General features: G+C 45.3%; 1 protein-coding gene across 1 annotated transcript in view; it reads right to left on the bottom strand.

Moving 5' to 3' along the window:
* The window catches only part of MYH15 (myosin heavy chain 15), a 102,524-nt gene that overhangs the window by 56,133 nt on the left and 28,156 nt on the right, over positions 1-18,235 (bottom strand). Inside the window, exons 8-13 of the mRNA XM_075336574.1 lie at positions 17,787-17,879; positions 15,775-15,838; positions 13,765-13,863; positions 11,547-11,650; positions 11,291-11,429; positions 10,239-10,357 (exon numbers count right to left, since the gene is read on the bottom strand). Coding sequence (XP_075192689.1) covers positions 10,239-10,357; positions 11,291-11,429; positions 11,547-11,650; positions 13,765-13,863; positions 15,775-15,838; positions 17,787-17,879 — 618 coding nt within the window. The remainder of the gene's footprint in view (positions 1-10,238; positions 10,358-11,290; positions 11,430-11,546; positions 11,651-13,764; positions 13,864-15,774; positions 15,839-17,786; positions 17,880-18,235) is intronic.

The following is an 18,235-nucleotide window of genomic DNA, read 5'->3' as shown; positions in this document are numbered from 1 at the left end:
CTGTTTACTTCTTCTAGCTTTTGAGATGCACTATCTATTGCTGACTGTGGAAAGAGTTCGTTTTGAGCAGGAGGAATTGTTATCATCCTTATTCTTAGCTCCTCCCATTTAATTTTTGAACAAAAGCTCAAATGTCATGTGGTCATGAATCCATTGAGAGGAGCTCATGAGAAGGAAGAAAACAATTATAAACTCTCCCTTCAGACCGGCTCACTGACAGATTCCCAGTTAAAGGTGTATTCCGTTTTTGGAAAATCCCTATCCTTCAGCTGCAATTTTTTTTTTTTTTAAACTATTCACTTTAAGTGCTTTACTCGCCCTCCCCGGGTCCAGCGCTGCTCACGGTGTTGTTATTGTTTGTAGTGCTCAACATCCCTGCAACCATTCAGTGAGCTCAGCAGCACTGCCTGAGTTGAGCTCACTGAATGGCTGCAGTGATGGCGACATTTCGTCAATAAGAGATACTTAGATCAGTGGTTGAGAGACTCCACTCTGGATCCAGGGAGGGCGAGTAAAGCATAGTTTATTGGGGGGCGTGGCCAGCAGGCAGCATGAGCGGTCGCATCTGAGAGCAGCTCCGCAGTCCAAAGCTGATATACGTTATTAATCCTGCCGAAATTGGTGCCTAAATACACCTCTGGATTACCTGTGGTGCGGTGAGCATTTGGATCGGTACCATGAGCAGAGGTCGCAGCGCAGCAGCGGCTGAGAAGCTGAAGAAGTTTGCCCGGGACTCCCAGCAAGATGGCGCCGGCAAGCAGGCAGAGCGGGAATCCAGCGAGGCGGAGGAGGAGGAGAGCATGGAGGCCGGATCCAAGGAATCGCAGGAGCTAACCTTACAGCAGGTTACGTCGCAGTTACTTGCAGCGATCCAGGATTCAAAGGTGTCGCTGACGGGTAAAATTGAGGAGGTTAAGATCGATGTGGGTCTCCTCCGGCTGGACTTGCAAAACCTGAGAGAGCGGGTAAAGGAGACCGAACAGCGGATCTCCACGCTGGAAGACGACGCAAGAGCGACGCCGGGCAGACTGTCCTCTCTGGAAAGCGCGGCAAACAACTGGGCGCAGAGGGCAGATGACCTGGAAAATCGCCTGCGTCGCAATAATTTGAGAATTCTGGGGATGCCGGAGAGGGCAGAAGGGAGTGACCCATGTAAGTTCATGGAAAAGTGGCTCTCCGAAACTTTCCCTGATGCGACGCTGTCAGCGGCATTCGCTATAGAAAGAGCTCACCGGGTACCGGCCAGGCCTCCTCCTCCGGGAGCGCAGCCTAGACCTCTCCTGGCCCGACTGTTGAGCAGCAGGGATAGAGATGCGATCCTTGGTGCGGCGCGGCGCAAGGGCCCGATCCTACACAACAACGCCACCATATTGATCTTCCCTGATTTCTCTGCGTCGCTCCAGAAAACGAGGGCTTCCTTCATTCAGGTGAAGAAACGTCTCAGAGAGCATCAAATTGCTTACTCCATGATCTTCCCAGCTCGTCTTAGAGTGGTTCATCAAGAGCGATCCCTGTTCTTTACTTCTCCTGCGGAAGCGGATGACTGGATCAACACATTGAAGAGGAAACGCTGATGCGTCACGGTCTTGGGCGCTGCCTGACGGGTCGCGGTTGTGATAGCGTCGCGGTTCTGATTCACTTATTTCATTCTCTTTGGAGCAAGGTCGGTGATGCGACTCCAATCCTTGGGACGTTGTGTTTGAAATCACTGTTGAGATCGCTTCAGGATCATTCTATGCAGGTACTCGGCGTCCCTCGATTCTGAAGGCGCGAAAGATTCTTGTTTGTTTCATCCCTCCTGGCATGTGAGTGGAGCGAGATCGCAATTGCGTTCGCGTCCTGATCTCATGGTCCCTGTCGGTTGAGATGCTAGTGATCTCATCTGGAGGCGCTGGTGCGCCTGTGGCCTTCCTGGAGGCATGTGAGTTTCCGGATGCGTCCATTATTGGTTTCCCATTGAACCGGCCTCCGGGTTTGGCCCTCGTCGAAGGCGGGTGGCCTGGGGCCGCGCCTGCGTATGGAACGGCTGCTGCGTTCTCCGGGATCTTTGCTTAGCCCAGCCTGTGATCCGGATTACTCGTCGCTGATGGGACCGGACCTAGGTGACACCAGACGGGACATGGGTCAGACCGCTGTTGCGACGCTCTGAACTCCTTCATGCGATCTTGTTTTATCCTATACCTTTTTGGATCCAAATTGGAACTCTACTTTGGGCTCGCAGTATTTGGCAACGCACTTCAGTTCATAATGTTGTATTTTGCTCTATTAGTGCTATATTAAGTTCTGAGGTTACCATATGTAATAATATTCTACAGTCTAAGGCGGGCTTTGCACACTACGACATCGCAGGTGCGATGTCGGTGGGGTCAAATCGAAAGTGACGCACATCCGGCGTCACTTGCGATGTCGTAGTGTGTAAATCCTAGATGATACGATGAACGAGCGCAAAATCGTCGTCATCGTATCATCGCTGCAGCCTCCGACATTTCCATAATGCCGGGGGAGCGACAGGTACGATGTAGTTCCTCGTTCCTGCGGCCGCACACATCGCTGTGTGTGAAGCCGCAGGAGCGAGGAACTTCACCTTACCTGCCTCCCGGCTGCAATGAGAAGGACGGAGGTGGGCGGGATGTTTACATCCTGCTCATCTCCGCCCCTCCACTTCAATTGGCCGCCTGCCGTGTGACGTCACTGTGACGCCGCACGACCCGCCCCCTAAGGAAGGAGGCGGGTCGCCGGCCAGAGGGACGTCGCACGGCAGGTATGTGCGTGTAAAGCTGCCGTAGCGATAATAATCGCTACGCCAGCTTTCACTAGATATCGCACGTGCGACGGGGGCGGGACTATCGCTGCAGCATCGGTAACACATTGTTACCGATGTCGCAGCGTGCAAAGCCCGCCTAAGATTTCCTGCCAATCCTTTTTCTATCTTCTTTACACTCCCACCTCTTCTCCCCCTCTAACCCCCTATCAGCTTATTCCTCATCCCTCTTCACCTCGCCCCCTTACTTCCTCATTGTTCTTTTCTCCTCTCCTCTCTCTTCAGTCCCCCACTTTCTCTCCCTCTCATATCTCTATACTCCTTCTCTTGTCCCCGCTTTATCTTCTATTCTAATCTCCCCCCTTTCTCTTTCTCTCTTCTACCTTATTTCTCTTTCCCCCTTCTTACCATACCTTTCCCCCCCCCTTCCCCTCCTTTTTTTTTTTTTTTTTCTCTCTCTTTCTCTTCTCCTCTTCTCTCTTCTTCTCTCTCCATCCTCTTCTTCTCTCTTTCTATTCTCTTCTCCCTCTCTCTCATTTCCTTCCCATCTATTCTTGGTCCCCTCACTTATGCACGATTAAAGGCTAAGCTGCAGGATAATTCATTTATTGGACTGCAGGAGAAGCTCAAGTCCTTGTTTGAGGACACCCCCATACCAAGTACACCATCTAGCCACGTTGGTTCACCCTAGTCGTTGCTAGGGAAAATCTTTCCTGGTCATACTACTGGACCAGTTCTTGTCGATTGTGTGTGCGCAACCGACATTTTGTATTTAAGGGTACGTTTACCCAAGTTCTACTGTAGGTTAAGTTTTTGATATTTTTCTAGCAATTCAGCAAGCGGCATCTCTCAATGGCTTTAAGCGTGATGACATGGAATGTTAGGGGACTGGGCACATCCAGGAAACGGGCGGCAGTATTTGCTCATATCAAAAGATCCAAAGCTCAGATTGTATGTTTACAAGAGACCCATTTATTGTTGGAGACCACTAGAGTGCTTCAAAAGCCTTGGGTTCAATGGTCAGCTCACTCTGTTCATTCCTCATATTCTAGGGGAGTATCGGTACTAGTCCACAAAGCTCTGCGGTGGGACCCGGGTAAAATTTTAAAGGACACTGATGGGAGGTATGTGTTTATCCAGGCTCACATCGATGGGGTCATGATAGTGGTCTTGGCCATATACATTCCCCCTGCAACGGGAATCTCGATTCTTTATGAGGCGGCTAAGTTCGCCTCACAATTCCCACAAGCCTTAGTGCTCTGCATGGGGGACTTCAATTTGATTAATAACACGGGACTGGATAGATTCAGCACCCGACAGGTACCGATCTCCCCCACGATACAAACTAGATTGAGTATATTCTTACAGGAAGTGGGATGGTACGATATGTGGCGGTTTTTTAACCCAGTACTGAGAGAATACACATGTTATACTCCGGGGAAAAACTCATTATCTCGAATTGATTATATCTGTGGAAATGAAAGAGTCTGTGCCCATATACAATCGATATGTCATTTGCCCAGAACAGTATCAGATCACTCTCCGGTAATCGTAGGCATTAAATGGGAAGGATGTAAATCTCATAAATTGTCAAGGAAAATTAACCCTTGGTGGCTGTCACTCTTTGGAGCCAATGACAGGATTCCTGATCAGCTTGGGGCATACACGGAAATGAACTCCGTGGAAGAGAATCACTCGGCTTATTCGGACGCGCTCAAGGCGTATCTGAGGGGATGCTGTCACTCCTCTATTTCCTATCTCAAGAAACAGGCGGCCAGAGAGGAGGAGGAATTGGCCACCCAAAATAGAGTGCTTGAACATAGATTCACCTCGGACCCCTCTGAGGAAAATAGATCTCATTGGCTTCAGGCTGGGAGGAAATATCTCTTGTATTTGCAAGACAAGGCTAAGAGACATGTATTCTTCACGAGCCAGAGGTATTTTGAGCAAGGGAACCAATCCAGTAGCTTACTGGCGTTCCTGGTGCGTCAATCTAATAGCTCACCTGCTGTCCTTAAGATTAGAGACCCCAGTGGAGGAACAGTTACTTCCGTCAATGGTATATTGGAGGTATTTTTGGACTTCTATAAGAACCTGTATGAGTCCAGGCTGACCGTGTCAAGGGAGGAGATTGCTGAGTACTTACGAGATTTGGAGTTTCCCAGGTTGACTTTGGCTCAGAGATCGGCCTTGGATGGAAGAGTATGGAAGAGATGGTGGAGGCGATGAAGACCCTCAATAAGGGTAAGGCGTCTGGGCCAGACGGACTCCCGATTGAGATCTTTGACAAATATCAGGGGGTGCTGACCCCAGCCCTCCTGGAAACGGTTGAAGCCTCGTTCAGTAAAGGACGGTTGCCTGATTCCTTCTATGAGGCAACCATTGTCCTGCTATTGAAACCAGATAAGGACCCATTGGATTGTGGCTCGTACAGACCGATCTCTTTGTTGAACTCCGATTACAAAATTCTCACCAAAATTCTAGCAAATAGACTCAAAAAAGTGGTCTCCTCTATAGTACATGAGGATCAGTCAGGATTCATCCCGGGTAGGAGTACCTCGGACAATCTGAGGAGGGCGCAGGTGGTCTTACAGATGGGCACCAAGTTAGAGGAGGATTGGGCTCTGGTCTCTCTGGATGCGGCCAAAGCCTTCGACTCTATAGAATGGCCATACCTGCTGGAGGTGCTGCGGGCATTTGGTTTCGGCAACGAATTTATCAGATGGATTGAGATCATATATAAAGCTCCGTCTGCTAATATTCAGGTGGGCGGTGGTGTGTCGGAAACTTTCTCTTTGGGGAGGGGAACCAGACAGGGATGTCCCCTATCCCCTCTCTTGTTCGCTCTTGCCATGGAACCGCTGGCGGTGCGCATTCGGGCGGACCCAGTCTACCGGGGGGTGAGACATAGTAAGGGAGATGAACGTTTATCTTTGTACGCAGACGATTTGTTACTGTTTGCATCTGATCCGGATTCCTCCATTCCCAGAGCCGTGCAATTGATTGATCGATTTGGGGAGTTCTCAGGTCTGTCAATAAACTGGTCAAAATCGTACCTCCTCTTTCTGTCTCGGAACAGAGAGGATCTGGTGTGCGACCACATATGCAGGGTTCCGGTGGTGGATCATTTCAAATATCTCGGAATTATACTGGCGGGAAGCCCTGCGGAGATGATAGCGAGAAATATAGCCCCCTTACTAGCGCACTTCGGGGAGAAATTTAATAGATGGAGCCAACTCCCACTGTCAGTGGCGGGAAGGATTAACCTCCTTAAAATGATAGTGCAACCAAAGTGTCTCTATATTACCCAGCATGTATTCGTGCAGATTCCTCGCTCTTTCTTCCGGTCCCTGGAATCTCTAATGATTACCTTTGTCTGGGGTTCGACCAGATCAAGGGTCAAATTGGCCAAATTACAAAGACCCAAGGATATGGGGGGTATGGCCCTCCCTGATCTTTATATTTACTATCTGGCCGGACAATTGAAATATTTGGGTCCATGGACACTTCCCCGAGTTAGGGGTTCTCCGGAGGGGCTCCTGGCAGAGTTCACAGGTGTGGATCTCCTGTGGCCGTTACTGACGGATCACAGGAGGTCCCCTGAGGGTCGTGTCCTCCCGATACACAAATTGGGGGCCAGGATCTGGAAAGAGGCTAAAGCCGTATTTGGATTTTATGATGTACCAACTGAGACGCCCTTATGGGATAACTTGGACCTTCCACATTTTTGTGGGTTGCCGGGGTTTGGTGAATGGAGGAATCGCGGAATAATCTCCCTGGGATCACTGGTCCGGGATGGTGAACTCCGCCCCTTTGCACAACTGTGGACAGAATTCGACTTGCCGGAATCTCATGGGTTTCAGTATCTCCAGATTAGGCACGCCTTTCGAGCTCAGTTCTCTGGTCGTGGGGTTAGATTCTCTTCCTTCCCAGTCATTGGAATTATTAGATCACAGGGCCCTGGTGGTCTTATTTCTAAACTATACTCCTCCCTCATTCGGGCCAAGGCCATGAATAATCCTCTTTCTGTCCGTGAGAGGTGGAGTGCCAGGATCCCTGAAATTGATGATGTAGTGTGGGACGACATTGTCGAATCCCACACATTGGTCTCTCCCGCTGTTAACAATAGGCTGATCCAATTATATATAATACACCAAAGTTATATTACTCCCCAGAGATTGAATAAAATGAAAAAGCTGAATAATTCGGTGGGGATGGGCTGTCCGAGATGCGGGAGAGACGGTGCTGATTTCTGGCACATGATATGGGATTGCCGAGTCATCCTCTCCTATTGGAGTGAGATTGTAATGACTCTCTCCGCCATATTTCAAAAAGCGGTTGCTATGTGCCCAGTCCTGTGTCTATTTGGGGTGGTAGATGTACACTCCTGGTCCCAAGATGAGAATCTATTAATAAAGAAGGTCCTTTTTCTGGCCCGGAAGGGCATTATACTAAATTGGATGAGCACTCATTCCCCAACTAGGGCCTCTTGGATTACATTGGTAAATGCAATAATCCCGTCAGAACAATTTGTTTACAAGACAAGAGGCTCTCCAACTAAATTTGACAAAATCTGGGGTAGATGGATGAGGTCGCCCTTGACTGGCGGATCTCCTGGTTCTCTTGCTGATAACCTACAATCGGTATTATCGCAATAATAGCCAGTAGTGCCCCGGTAGGCAGAAAGGAGACACATGTGATTCGTGATACACTATATGAGGGATACCACGTGTTCCCCGAAGCTTGGGTTGCACTCTCCTTGACGATATGGGTTCTTTTGCCTTAAGTTGGATGTGTCTCGCGAGCTGATACCTTTGCTATGTTTGATGCTCTTTGGATATGCTGAAAATAATGGACGCTGATTTGATTGTTGTTATTTTATTATCCTGATGACCAACCAGTTTACATGTACACTGTCTCACTGAACAATTTGCTGATTTATTCTTTTATGTAATGTCTTACTTAACTTTCAATAAAACGAGTTTAAAAAAAAAAAGCATAGTTTATTTTCTTAAAATAATTGCAGCTTGAGGACAGAGGTTTTCCGAAAAACCTTTTTACCTAATTCTGCAGCCAGCAATAGATAGTAAAACAGATTTTAGATGCAGCCCAATTACAAAATGTATTTTTTATTAAAATAATGTATGCATTTAAGTAAAATTTATAGTACTTCTTGTGTGGATAATCAGCTGCTATACAAAGTATAAATCATGCATGTTTAGTAGGGATGATCGAATACCAAAATATCCGCTTCGACGAATATTCGACGGATAGGTCACCGCTATTCCCATATTCGCGAATATTCGACGCCCAATGTAAGTCTATGGGAAACTCGAAAAATTTCATGTTGGACCTAACGGCGAGCTGTGGTGACTGAGGAAAAGGCAGAAACAGTATGGGCACAGCCTGTAGAAGGTGCCTGACTGCATTTCTGGTGTCTTGGAAAAAAGTGCACAGAGCAGTATACGGCTTTTACGTAGTCGCAAGAACAGCTCTTAAACCAAAGTAAGGGTACGTGCGCACATTGCGTTCTGGTGTGACAAACAAGCAGCATGTGTGTTTCAAAAAGCATTCAAAACGCCATGTTTTGGACGTTTCTGCGACAGTGTCCAGTATCTGCTAGCAGCTCCATACATTTTTGACAAACAGAACGCAGGTCTTTCGGTCTCTCTCTGTCTGTCTGTCTCTCCCTCTCCCCCCCTCTCTCATACTCACCGATCACTAACCGATCACCGGCGCGGTGCTGTATGGTTGTCACATTGCTCCGGCTGCTTCTCCAGCTTTTGAAAATGCTGGACGCTCATTATTCCATCTCGTATTCCCTGCTGCATTTTGGATGCATTTTGGATCCATTTTTGACAGTGCGGTCCCATTCGGCTCTGCTACATCCCCATAGAACATGGCTGGCTGCAAGACATAGCTGTGCGATCAGAATGAACTCGGATGAACTTCACCCGACTTCATTGTCATCGCGCGACTCTGTGTGTGCGCGCGGCATGATTTGCGATCACAGGTGAAGGACTTACTGGTGACTGCAAATTACCTGAGTGACTGAAGTGAGATGCACGACAGTGATGCCGTCACTCAGGTTACTCGCGGCCAGCTGCAGTCCTCCACCTGAGAGTGGTGGCCGCGGGTAACCTGAGTGACGTCATCGCTGATAGCGTGTCTCACTTCAGTTGCTGCATGGAGCTCACAGAGAGTGGCGGTGTTCTAGAGCCGCTCCTGTCAGCTTCATGTAGCAGAGCTGGATGTGTCGTGGGACCTCATGTGGATTACGCCAGACCTGGAGGGGTATTTGAGGATTTTAATAAAGTGGTGAAAGAGGGTGGTTTTTTTTGTCTTTTACTTCAAATAAAGGATTTTTCGGGTGTATGTGTTTATTTATTTTCACTTACAGGTTAATCATTGGGGGTGTCTCATAGACGCCTGCCATGATTAACCTAGGACTTAGTGGCAGCTATGGGCTGCCATTAACTCCTTATTACCCCGATTGCCACCGCACCAGGGCAATTCTGGATGAGCCGGGTAGAGTCCCGGGACTGTCACATCTAATGGATGCGGCAATTCCGGGTGGCTGCTGGCTGATATTTTTAGGCTGGTGGGCGCCCCATAACGTGGGGCTCCCTATCCTGAGAATACCAGCCTTCAGCCATGTAGCTTTACTTTGGCTGGTATCAAAATTGTGGGGGACCGCACGCCGTTTTTTTAAATTATTAATTTAAAAATTTTACTGCACTACATAGACCCGCCCACTGGCGGCTGTGATTGGTGGCAGTGAGACAGATGTCACTCAGCTTGGGGGCGTGTCTGAATGCAACCAATCATAGGCACCAGTGGGCGGGGGAAGCAGGGAATACGGGATGGAATAATGAGTGGCCGGCATTTTCTAAAGCTGGAGAAGCCGCCGGAGCAGTGTGACAGCCGTGCAGCGCCATGCCGGTGATCGGTCAGTGATCGGTGAGTTTGAGAGAGGGGGGCAAGAGGGAGAGACTGACAGACAGAGAGAAAGACCTAAAGACCTGTGTTCTGTTTGTCAAAAAAACTATTTATAGATCTCCTAGCAGCTACTGGACACTGTCTTCAGCCCTTACAAGGACTATTTATTAGTTAGATCTACGAATGCTCTCCAGCACACAATACAGTCTACCTACACCACCTGCTCCCTATGACTGCTTGTTCACAAAATGACCGCTGGCTTATATAGCCCCTATGACGCTGTGCGGCCAATCCAATCACAGTAACACCACAACAAAGATGGCTGCGGCGTTACTGTGAGGGCAAGCAACATCAGATGTGTTCATTGGCTGGAAAACAGGCGCCAGGAAGTAAGAAATGAAAATGAAAGTATTGGAGCGGATGTTGTTTTATCAGTCGGATACCGAATGGTGCGAAAACCCCATTATCCGTCGGATACCGAATAGTGGCGAATACATTCGCTCATCCCTAATGTTTAGCACTCAGTTTGGTGTCTTACCTGTTCCACAGTTTGTCCTTTGGTCACATACTCATTCCCCACTTTCACTCGGGGATGCAGTAGCCCCTTCACCAATTCAGAGGAACTGATGCCCATCAGATAAGCAGCTTTATCTGTATCTAATAGAAATGAAAGAAACCCGCACATTATTAATGACAATAGCTCTATCGTGCGAAACCTGACCAAAGACGTTGCTGCTTATTTGCAAACTAAGTCATTGTTCACATCACAGCCTGTTTGAATTCTTTTTGGAGTTTTATATGAATCAAGCAGTATATCACAAAAGAGAGTACACCCCTCATATTTTTGTAACTATTGTAATATATCTTTTCATGAGACAACAGTAAAGATATGACACTTTGATACAATGTAAAATAGTTAGTGTACAGCTTGTGTAACAGTGTAAATTTGATGTGCCCTCTAACTAACTCAGCACACAGCCATTAACCCCTTTATGACTCATGTATGTCATGAGTCGTTTCCCTGCCTTTGATGCAGGCTCACACATCGAGCCCGCATATTTCCCTGCAGATGAAGGCTCAATCTCTCTGCCTGTTAACCTGTTAAATGCCAATGTCAATCTTTGACAGCGGTACTTAGAGCACGCTGGCAGGTGGGGCGGAGTGCACAGTTCCTAGTCTTGTTACTAGCCCTCAGCAATTTGGGGCCTCATCAATTTGGATAGGGAATAACTCACTAAATATACTTGTTGTGTATACACTGAAATCAATAACCAAACTAGCAGTTAAAATAGTTGTTCATGGGCTCTGGAAGACCGCGAACAGATGAAGGTGCACATGGTAAGTCTCCACTCCATTCATTGCCTATAAGACTGCTGTTTAAAGCCAAGCATATCACTCTAATGCCAGCAGTCCCAATAAACAATGATTGGCGCAGATGTTAAGCATGTGCACCTCTTGTCCACTTATGACAATTCTGAAGATCACTGGGGGTCCCAGGTGTTGGGCCTACAGTGATGAGCACATGAATCTTACAGATAGAAGACAACTTTCTTTTTGGGAATAACCCATTAATATATGTGGTGTCCTTACTTTCAGTGCCATCAGCCTCTGCTTGTTCCTCCCTTTGTTTCTGTTTAAACTTCATATTTCCAAAATGCATTATGGCTCCTGTCAGTTTGTAGGCTCCATACTTCTCTTCAGAAATAAATCCCAATATATCAAACGCTTGCTGCAGAAATATATATACAAAGATCAGGTAGTATTTCAAGACTCAGGTCAGAAACCAAAGCGATATTTTCTAACTCAACTTTTGTAAACTTCTAAAATTTGGATTGTCAGTACTTACATCCGTTGCAACTAATTCTTCACAATCATCTAAGTTGTCCACTGTAACAACCCCTTGTGAGCTAAAGTGGAAATCGTAAGGGTTTGTGCTCACTAACAACATATCTACAACAAAGAAAGAGTAGAAGGTCTAGCATTAAAATACAAGTAAATAGAGCTCTTACCATTAGACATGAGCGGAACGATCCACATAGGATTATGAGTTGAATTTCCTGAAATTCAAGGTTCCACGTGAATTTAAACACTTTGTGATTTGAGTTGCAAAAATGAATGTCTGGCAGCGATTTTGGTGAACCATTTAGGCCAGCAAATGGTTAAAAAAATCTAACAAACTTTTTTAAAATATAATACCTCACTGCTCACCTCTGCTCATAGCCTACTGTATGGTCTTCTTCTTTCTACCAGTGCATGCCGCATTTCAAGCCTTTTTATTATAGACCAGGACTACCAGCCAGTATGGTTGGTCACCACATGTCAGAAGTTTGTGATGTCCTGATGTGCCGCCTCAGTAGCGGATCGAACCGCTCAGATCCGGGGGTAGTGTCCGTTCGTGGCTCGAGGGTCTATGGACCTGGGGGATTAGGGGCCACACTCTAAAGTAAAAGGGGGATATTTACAGGGGAGTTATAGTTCGTGATGCCCCCATGGTATGCGGTAACTCGGAGTACCGCTGCTGCCATTAGGAGTACCCAGGGTGATGGATTGGGTCAGCAAGGTGTCATTACCCTCCACGGGTAGGGGTATGCCTCGAGGCTCTGGATGATGATACTGGGTGCCGTGACGGGGAAACTCACTCACTCACTCATCCAGTAAGCAGACGCTGACAACCGGGTAAACCAAGTCTCTGGGTGCCGCTGCCGCTCAAAGGGGAGCTCGTCCAGGTCCTGTCCCCTACAGTGCTGCCTGATGGTCCGTGACCTGCCTCCTGGCACAAAGTTTAAATTCACTGTAGTGGCCCGGTAGTCTGGAACTTGCCGGGCCCGCTCCCCACTATGGCTAAGTGTGGGAGCCTGCTCTCAGGGCTCACACTTGGGATTTTAGTGGGCTGCTTGTATGGAAGGCCCTATCCCCCTCATTGCACTAGTGCCCCGATTCTGGAGCTAGTGGGAACAGTCTATGAAGGCTCCATTGTCCGTAGGTTAATTGCCGGGTTGCCTGAAGCTTCTCCCCGACCTAGGGTCTGTGTACGCCGCCGTGCCTTCGGTCCCAGACCGGTGATAGGACCAGGCTGCTGACCATCCTCCTTGACAGGTCTGACTCCTCTAGGTCCAGACCACCGTCTGCAACCTAGACAGCTACTCTTGCGAGCCACCACTCCCTGCCTCCTCCACTTCACAACTCTCCTCTGTACTCTCTACTCTGACACTCCTCACCTTCCCTCCCTGACCCCTAGGTGGGCGACCCTATTCCGCTCAAGCCACCCACTCTTGTGTCTGGTGGGTGTGGTGCAGGGTGTATCTAGGATTTGATTTGCTATTGGGGGCAGCACTGCAAGATGGGGACCCAGAACCATGAGGGATTTGAATACTGCACTAAAGAGAGAGCGTGCAGTACCCTGTGACGACCTGATAGTTCAGGGGCGTCACACTGACTCGTGCTGTAACCTTGCAAAGCACCAGAATTCCAGGCCTATAGTGAAGAGGATGGAGATGCGGTGTGCAAAGACAGATGGAAGTGAGCAGCAGGGCAGCTGGACAGGTGAAGTATTAAAATAAAAAAACTCACCAAAAAAGCCACCAGCCATCTTAGGTCAGAATGGCAAATGCACTTGCAGGATGCAGCCGGCCCCCCCATTATAAAGATATGGGTAACACAGATGCAGAATACCGATGAAACAGCCACTCTCAACCTACCAATCATGGAGGGGGTGGCTGCTGGTATTAAACTTGCACACTAATGCGGTTTTACATAGGGCACCAGTCACACAGATATGTGCAGTGCACAGTATCTGGCTCACAGCCTATTGATGATGCCCTTCCATTAGATCAGGCGGGCTGCCCAGCACTAATAAGGTGAAGTATTAGTTTTTTGTTTTTTTACATCATACATTGCTTACAAATAAATATAAACAATTACTAATAAAATCAATTGATGCTTATATAATGTATGATTTGCTGATTCTTTACAGGTAATACTTCCAATAAGCCATCTCCCTCTCATCATAGGTTCTGATTTAGGTGGTCCGTTATGCAGTCCTGTGGTTATAAATCGCATCTTACCTTGTAGTTCACTCATTTTTCCACTGGTTATCTGATAAAAAATGTGGTAGCTTCGTTCTCCTGGCTGCTGAAAAATGACTCTGGATTTTTCCAGTAAATCTGAAAATATATTTTGTTAAATTGTAGCAATGTATCTTGCCATGGGTATATTTCTAAAATGCAGAAATCATATAAGATGCTACTAATCTGTTTCCCTGCAACGCAATACCAGGGAACCAATGGGCTATTATGACAGCCGCCGGGGGCCAGCTGAACACCCCCGGTACCTGGCATGTAATCACTTAATCACTTCTGTAACATCAAGCCTGTGGCGGTGCGTTATAGAAGACAATATAATGTAGAAAACGTCTGGCTCTACTGCTATAAATAAAGGTGCTGAAGAGTAAATAAATATATCTCAAATAGCAAAACCCAAACACTCAAAAAGATGAGGAGAATTGTTTTTGATGCAAGTGTTTTATTAACAACCGACAAACTGCAAAAGTGTGAACCCTGACATATAGCAACAACCAACGTTTCGGTTATGACACCTTTATCAAGGTAGTTGCCTGCAAAGGTTAAAGACACATAGTGTGTATATACAAGTGAAAGGAACAATAATATATACACAAATGTACAAATATATACAAAATGAAAACATACTTAATATAGAGATGCTATGTCGTACGGGTCAACTCGGACAACTGTCTATGAAGATTAGATTTTGGACAAAGGAGACTCAAGCTAGTTTTTGTTGAATTTCTGAACTGTTTTCACCACTTAAAAAAAATATATGCAGGTTTGGTATCATTGTAATCATGCTGACCAGAACAATTATATTTCCAGGTCATTTTTACTGCATAATGAACGCTGAGAAAGCAAAAACAATAAGTGAATTTTTTTTTTTCGATTTCACTTCACTTGGAATTTTGTTCCCATTTTCCAGTAAACCGTATGAACAAATGGATGGTGTCATTCAAAAATTCAATTATTTCCACACAAAAAAACCAATGCCTCCCATGGCTTTGTCAATGGGAAAATAAAAAAAAATACAGTTCTTAGAAGAAGGGAAGGAAAAATGAATACACAAAAATGAAAAATTGCTTGGCCATGTACTGTAGACAAAGCACACCTGTAATCCACACTCCAAAAATGCTACAAAAAAGTGACGAAAAATGATGAAATAGTGACACAAGATGGGCATGTTCAACACAGCATTTTTACTGGCTATCATATTTTGGTTGCAGAAATAAAACAAAGTAAAAGTGCTGTGTATGAACATAGCCTTACAGGTATTAAAGGGAATCTGTCTGCAGGTTTATGCTATGTAATCTGCAGGAGATAGACGCTGATTCACAGAGTTCAGTTATGTGTCATTTATTACCCCGTGTGCTGCTGTTTACTCATAGGGAAAGTTTTATCACCTGGAATTATTACTGCCAGGGCTACACTATTCTCAAGACCCCCCCTTCATGATTAGGAGCTCACTGTCTATAGACTTTGCCCACAGAGAGCCTGGTATGGGTGAGTTAACTTTCTGAGCTGTGCTGCATTGTTAAATCTAAAAAATCTGATTATGTCACAACTGCTGCACCCAGTAAACTAAGTGATACATTATTGGATTCAGGATCTCTTTGCCTACATCATGTTGCTCTCAGATGAGGTAGCAAAACCCTGCTGACAGATAACATTTAGTTTTATGGACTCAACACATTCTTAACTTTAAAGGGTGTTGTACATCTTTTACCACATAAACTATTTTTTAGGCATTTTTCTGTACACTTTGATGAAAAAATGCGTGAAGGTGTTTATGATTGTAAAATGCTAGGTGCCATTCTTACAATTTAGCGAATGTTTATTTTCAGAAAACATACAATAATGCGTAACTAGAATAATGCATTTGATTTTAGAATTTAGGAAAAGTGCATTTTTTGTGGGGGAGTAAGTAAGAATGCAGGTTTTTAGGTTTATAGTATAAAAACAATACCATGTTGTATGAATAGGCTGATACTGAATGAATTGTAAACTTACAAATTTCAATATCAGCAGAAGACAACTTGCCAGTGGTACCAAAGTGGATTCGGATGAATTTACCCTGAAAAAGAGATTCATTAAATATTTTCATTTATTTATTAATAAGAACTACAATTTGTAATTTATTAAATCGTTTCTCTTGTTTGACTTTTCCTTTTTTTTTCTCATCACCCCCAATTCTAATTTGATTTGACCATATAATCACCACAGAAACTGATAATAGATAGATATTAAAATTCTACATTACACTCTAACAACAAAGATTGCTGTTAGATTGGAAATATATGCAATTGGGAAATCGAAGGTAGACAAGCAGATTTATCAGATGTATTGAATTTGTGATGTCTTATACTTAAAAAAAACAATAACAAATACATTTAGATTCTTAATAGTAAAGTATTCTTCCTTCACAGTTATTGTGTAGCCGTTACACACAAGGGGAAAGAGTTAGGGGTAATTTGCACGCTGCGACATCGCAAGCGGATGCTGCGATGTCGAGCGCAATAGTCCCCGCCCCCGTCGCAGCAGCGATATCTTGTGATTGCTGGCGTAGCGAACATTATCGCTACGGCAGCTTCACATGCACTCATCTGCCCTGCGACGTCGCTCTGACCGGCGACCCGCCCACCTTCTTCCTTCCGCATTGCAGCTGGGATGCAGGTAGGAGATGTTCCTCGCTCCTGCGGCTTCACACATAGTGATGTGTGCTGCCGCAGGAATGAGGAACAACATCGTATCTGTCGCTGCATCGGCATTATGGAAATGTCGGACCCTACACCGATGATACGATAACGACGCTTTTGCGCTCGTTAATCGTAACAAAAAGGATTTGCACACTACGATATCGACTGCGACGCCGGATGTGCGTCACTTTCGATTTGACCCCACCGACATCGCACCTGCGATGTCGTAGTGTGCAAAGCCCGCCTTACTGTCTGTCAATGCACACGGATTAGGGAAATATCCTTTGCCTGCTGTCACAGCCTGCCTTCTGGCTGTTAGATTCTGGCAATATGGGTGCAAAAAATTCCAAAACCCATGCAAAAAAAGACAAAATAAAAGGAGTGGTCCTTGTGTATCATTGTGCATGAATACAAAAATGGAGGATCTCTTATTTATTGACCGATTGAGTGACAGTGGGAGGAGGTTTACATTGAATTAATGTAATCTGATCACCTAGGCTCCACGGATTAAGAGAGTTGTGCCTGTTTTACAAAAAATTAGGGTGGGATTCTCTCCTTTGTGCGTGGTTTTAACTGTTGCCAATTTTGTGAAGTCTCAGAAACATGACTTTTGAAACGACCCCCTTTTATTCCAAAATTTCAAAATGTAAGCCATCTGTCAATCTTCTTCGTATCATAAACAGGGAGAGGAATACGGGTGTAAACCACGCTAACACCACAGGATCCAGAAGATTTGAAATAAATCCCTTTATTTTCATAAGTCTACGCATTTCAGAGATATAACCATCTCCTTCTTCAGGACAAGGGAAATGATTTCCCTTGTCCTGAAGAAGGAGATGGTTATATCTCTGAAACGCGTAGACTTATGAAAATAAAGGGATTTATTTAAAATCTTCTGGATCCTGTGGTTTTAGCGCGGCTTACACCCGTATTCTTCTCCCTGTTTATGATACTATTTACTTTCAGGACCGCTGCTGACCACCACCATTACTTGTGCAGAAAGGAGTTGTGAATGGCACAACCCCACCAGGTGAGTGCGTTTTCAGCACTAGACAAAAACCCTATACCGGGTATGCCGTATTTTGCGCTTTTTATTCCACAGTTACATCACAATCTTCTTTGTAGGCGGAGGCGCTAGAATGAGCCAACCCCTGGGTTTATACTACATGGTTTGTGAGTAATTAAATTACCCTGCTAAGCGATACATACTGTCTAGACCAGACATAAAGCAATTAGAAATAACAGCTATAATAGCAATATGTCTACTTTGTAAAAAAATTTATAGTATATCTTTTAGAATTTTTCAGACAGAAAAAGTCAACTTACAAAACGAGAAGAGTTGTCATTTCTCAGAGTTTTGGCATTCCCAAAGGCTTCCAGGGCAGGGTTTGCCTGAATGATTTGATCTTCCAGTGTCCCCTATAAGACAACAAAACATAAAGAATTACATTACACATATTTGTTGTGTTCAGTATATTGGCAGGTATTTCTTTTTATCTTGCATATGCAAATGATAGAAATGTCATATTTATTCCCTGAAAACCTATCTGTATCTGTAGTTGTAAAGTATGCCTTATGGAAAGATACTGGTTCAGTTTGTGCCAGAATTCTCTAAATTTCCCCTTCTTTCTTATATAAATCAATTTAAATATTTGTTTTTCAATAATTTGGGACAAAATAACAGTTATGTGTGCATCACTACTTTTCAAAAGGGAAGTGAATTTGGCTAAAAACACATTATTCAGTCAAAGCCAAGCTTAATTATCTGGGGGTGG

The sequence above is a fragment of the Anomaloglossus baeobatrachus genome, chromosome 2 (assembly GCF_048569485.1).
Source record: "Anomaloglossus baeobatrachus isolate aAnoBae1 chromosome 2, aAnoBae1.hap1, whole genome shotgun sequence".
Classification (NCBI taxonomy): Eukaryota; Metazoa; Chordata; class Amphibia; order Anura; family Aromobatidae; genus Anomaloglossus; species Anomaloglossus baeobatrachus.
This window is presented reverse-complemented; position numbering and strand designations above follow the sequence as displayed.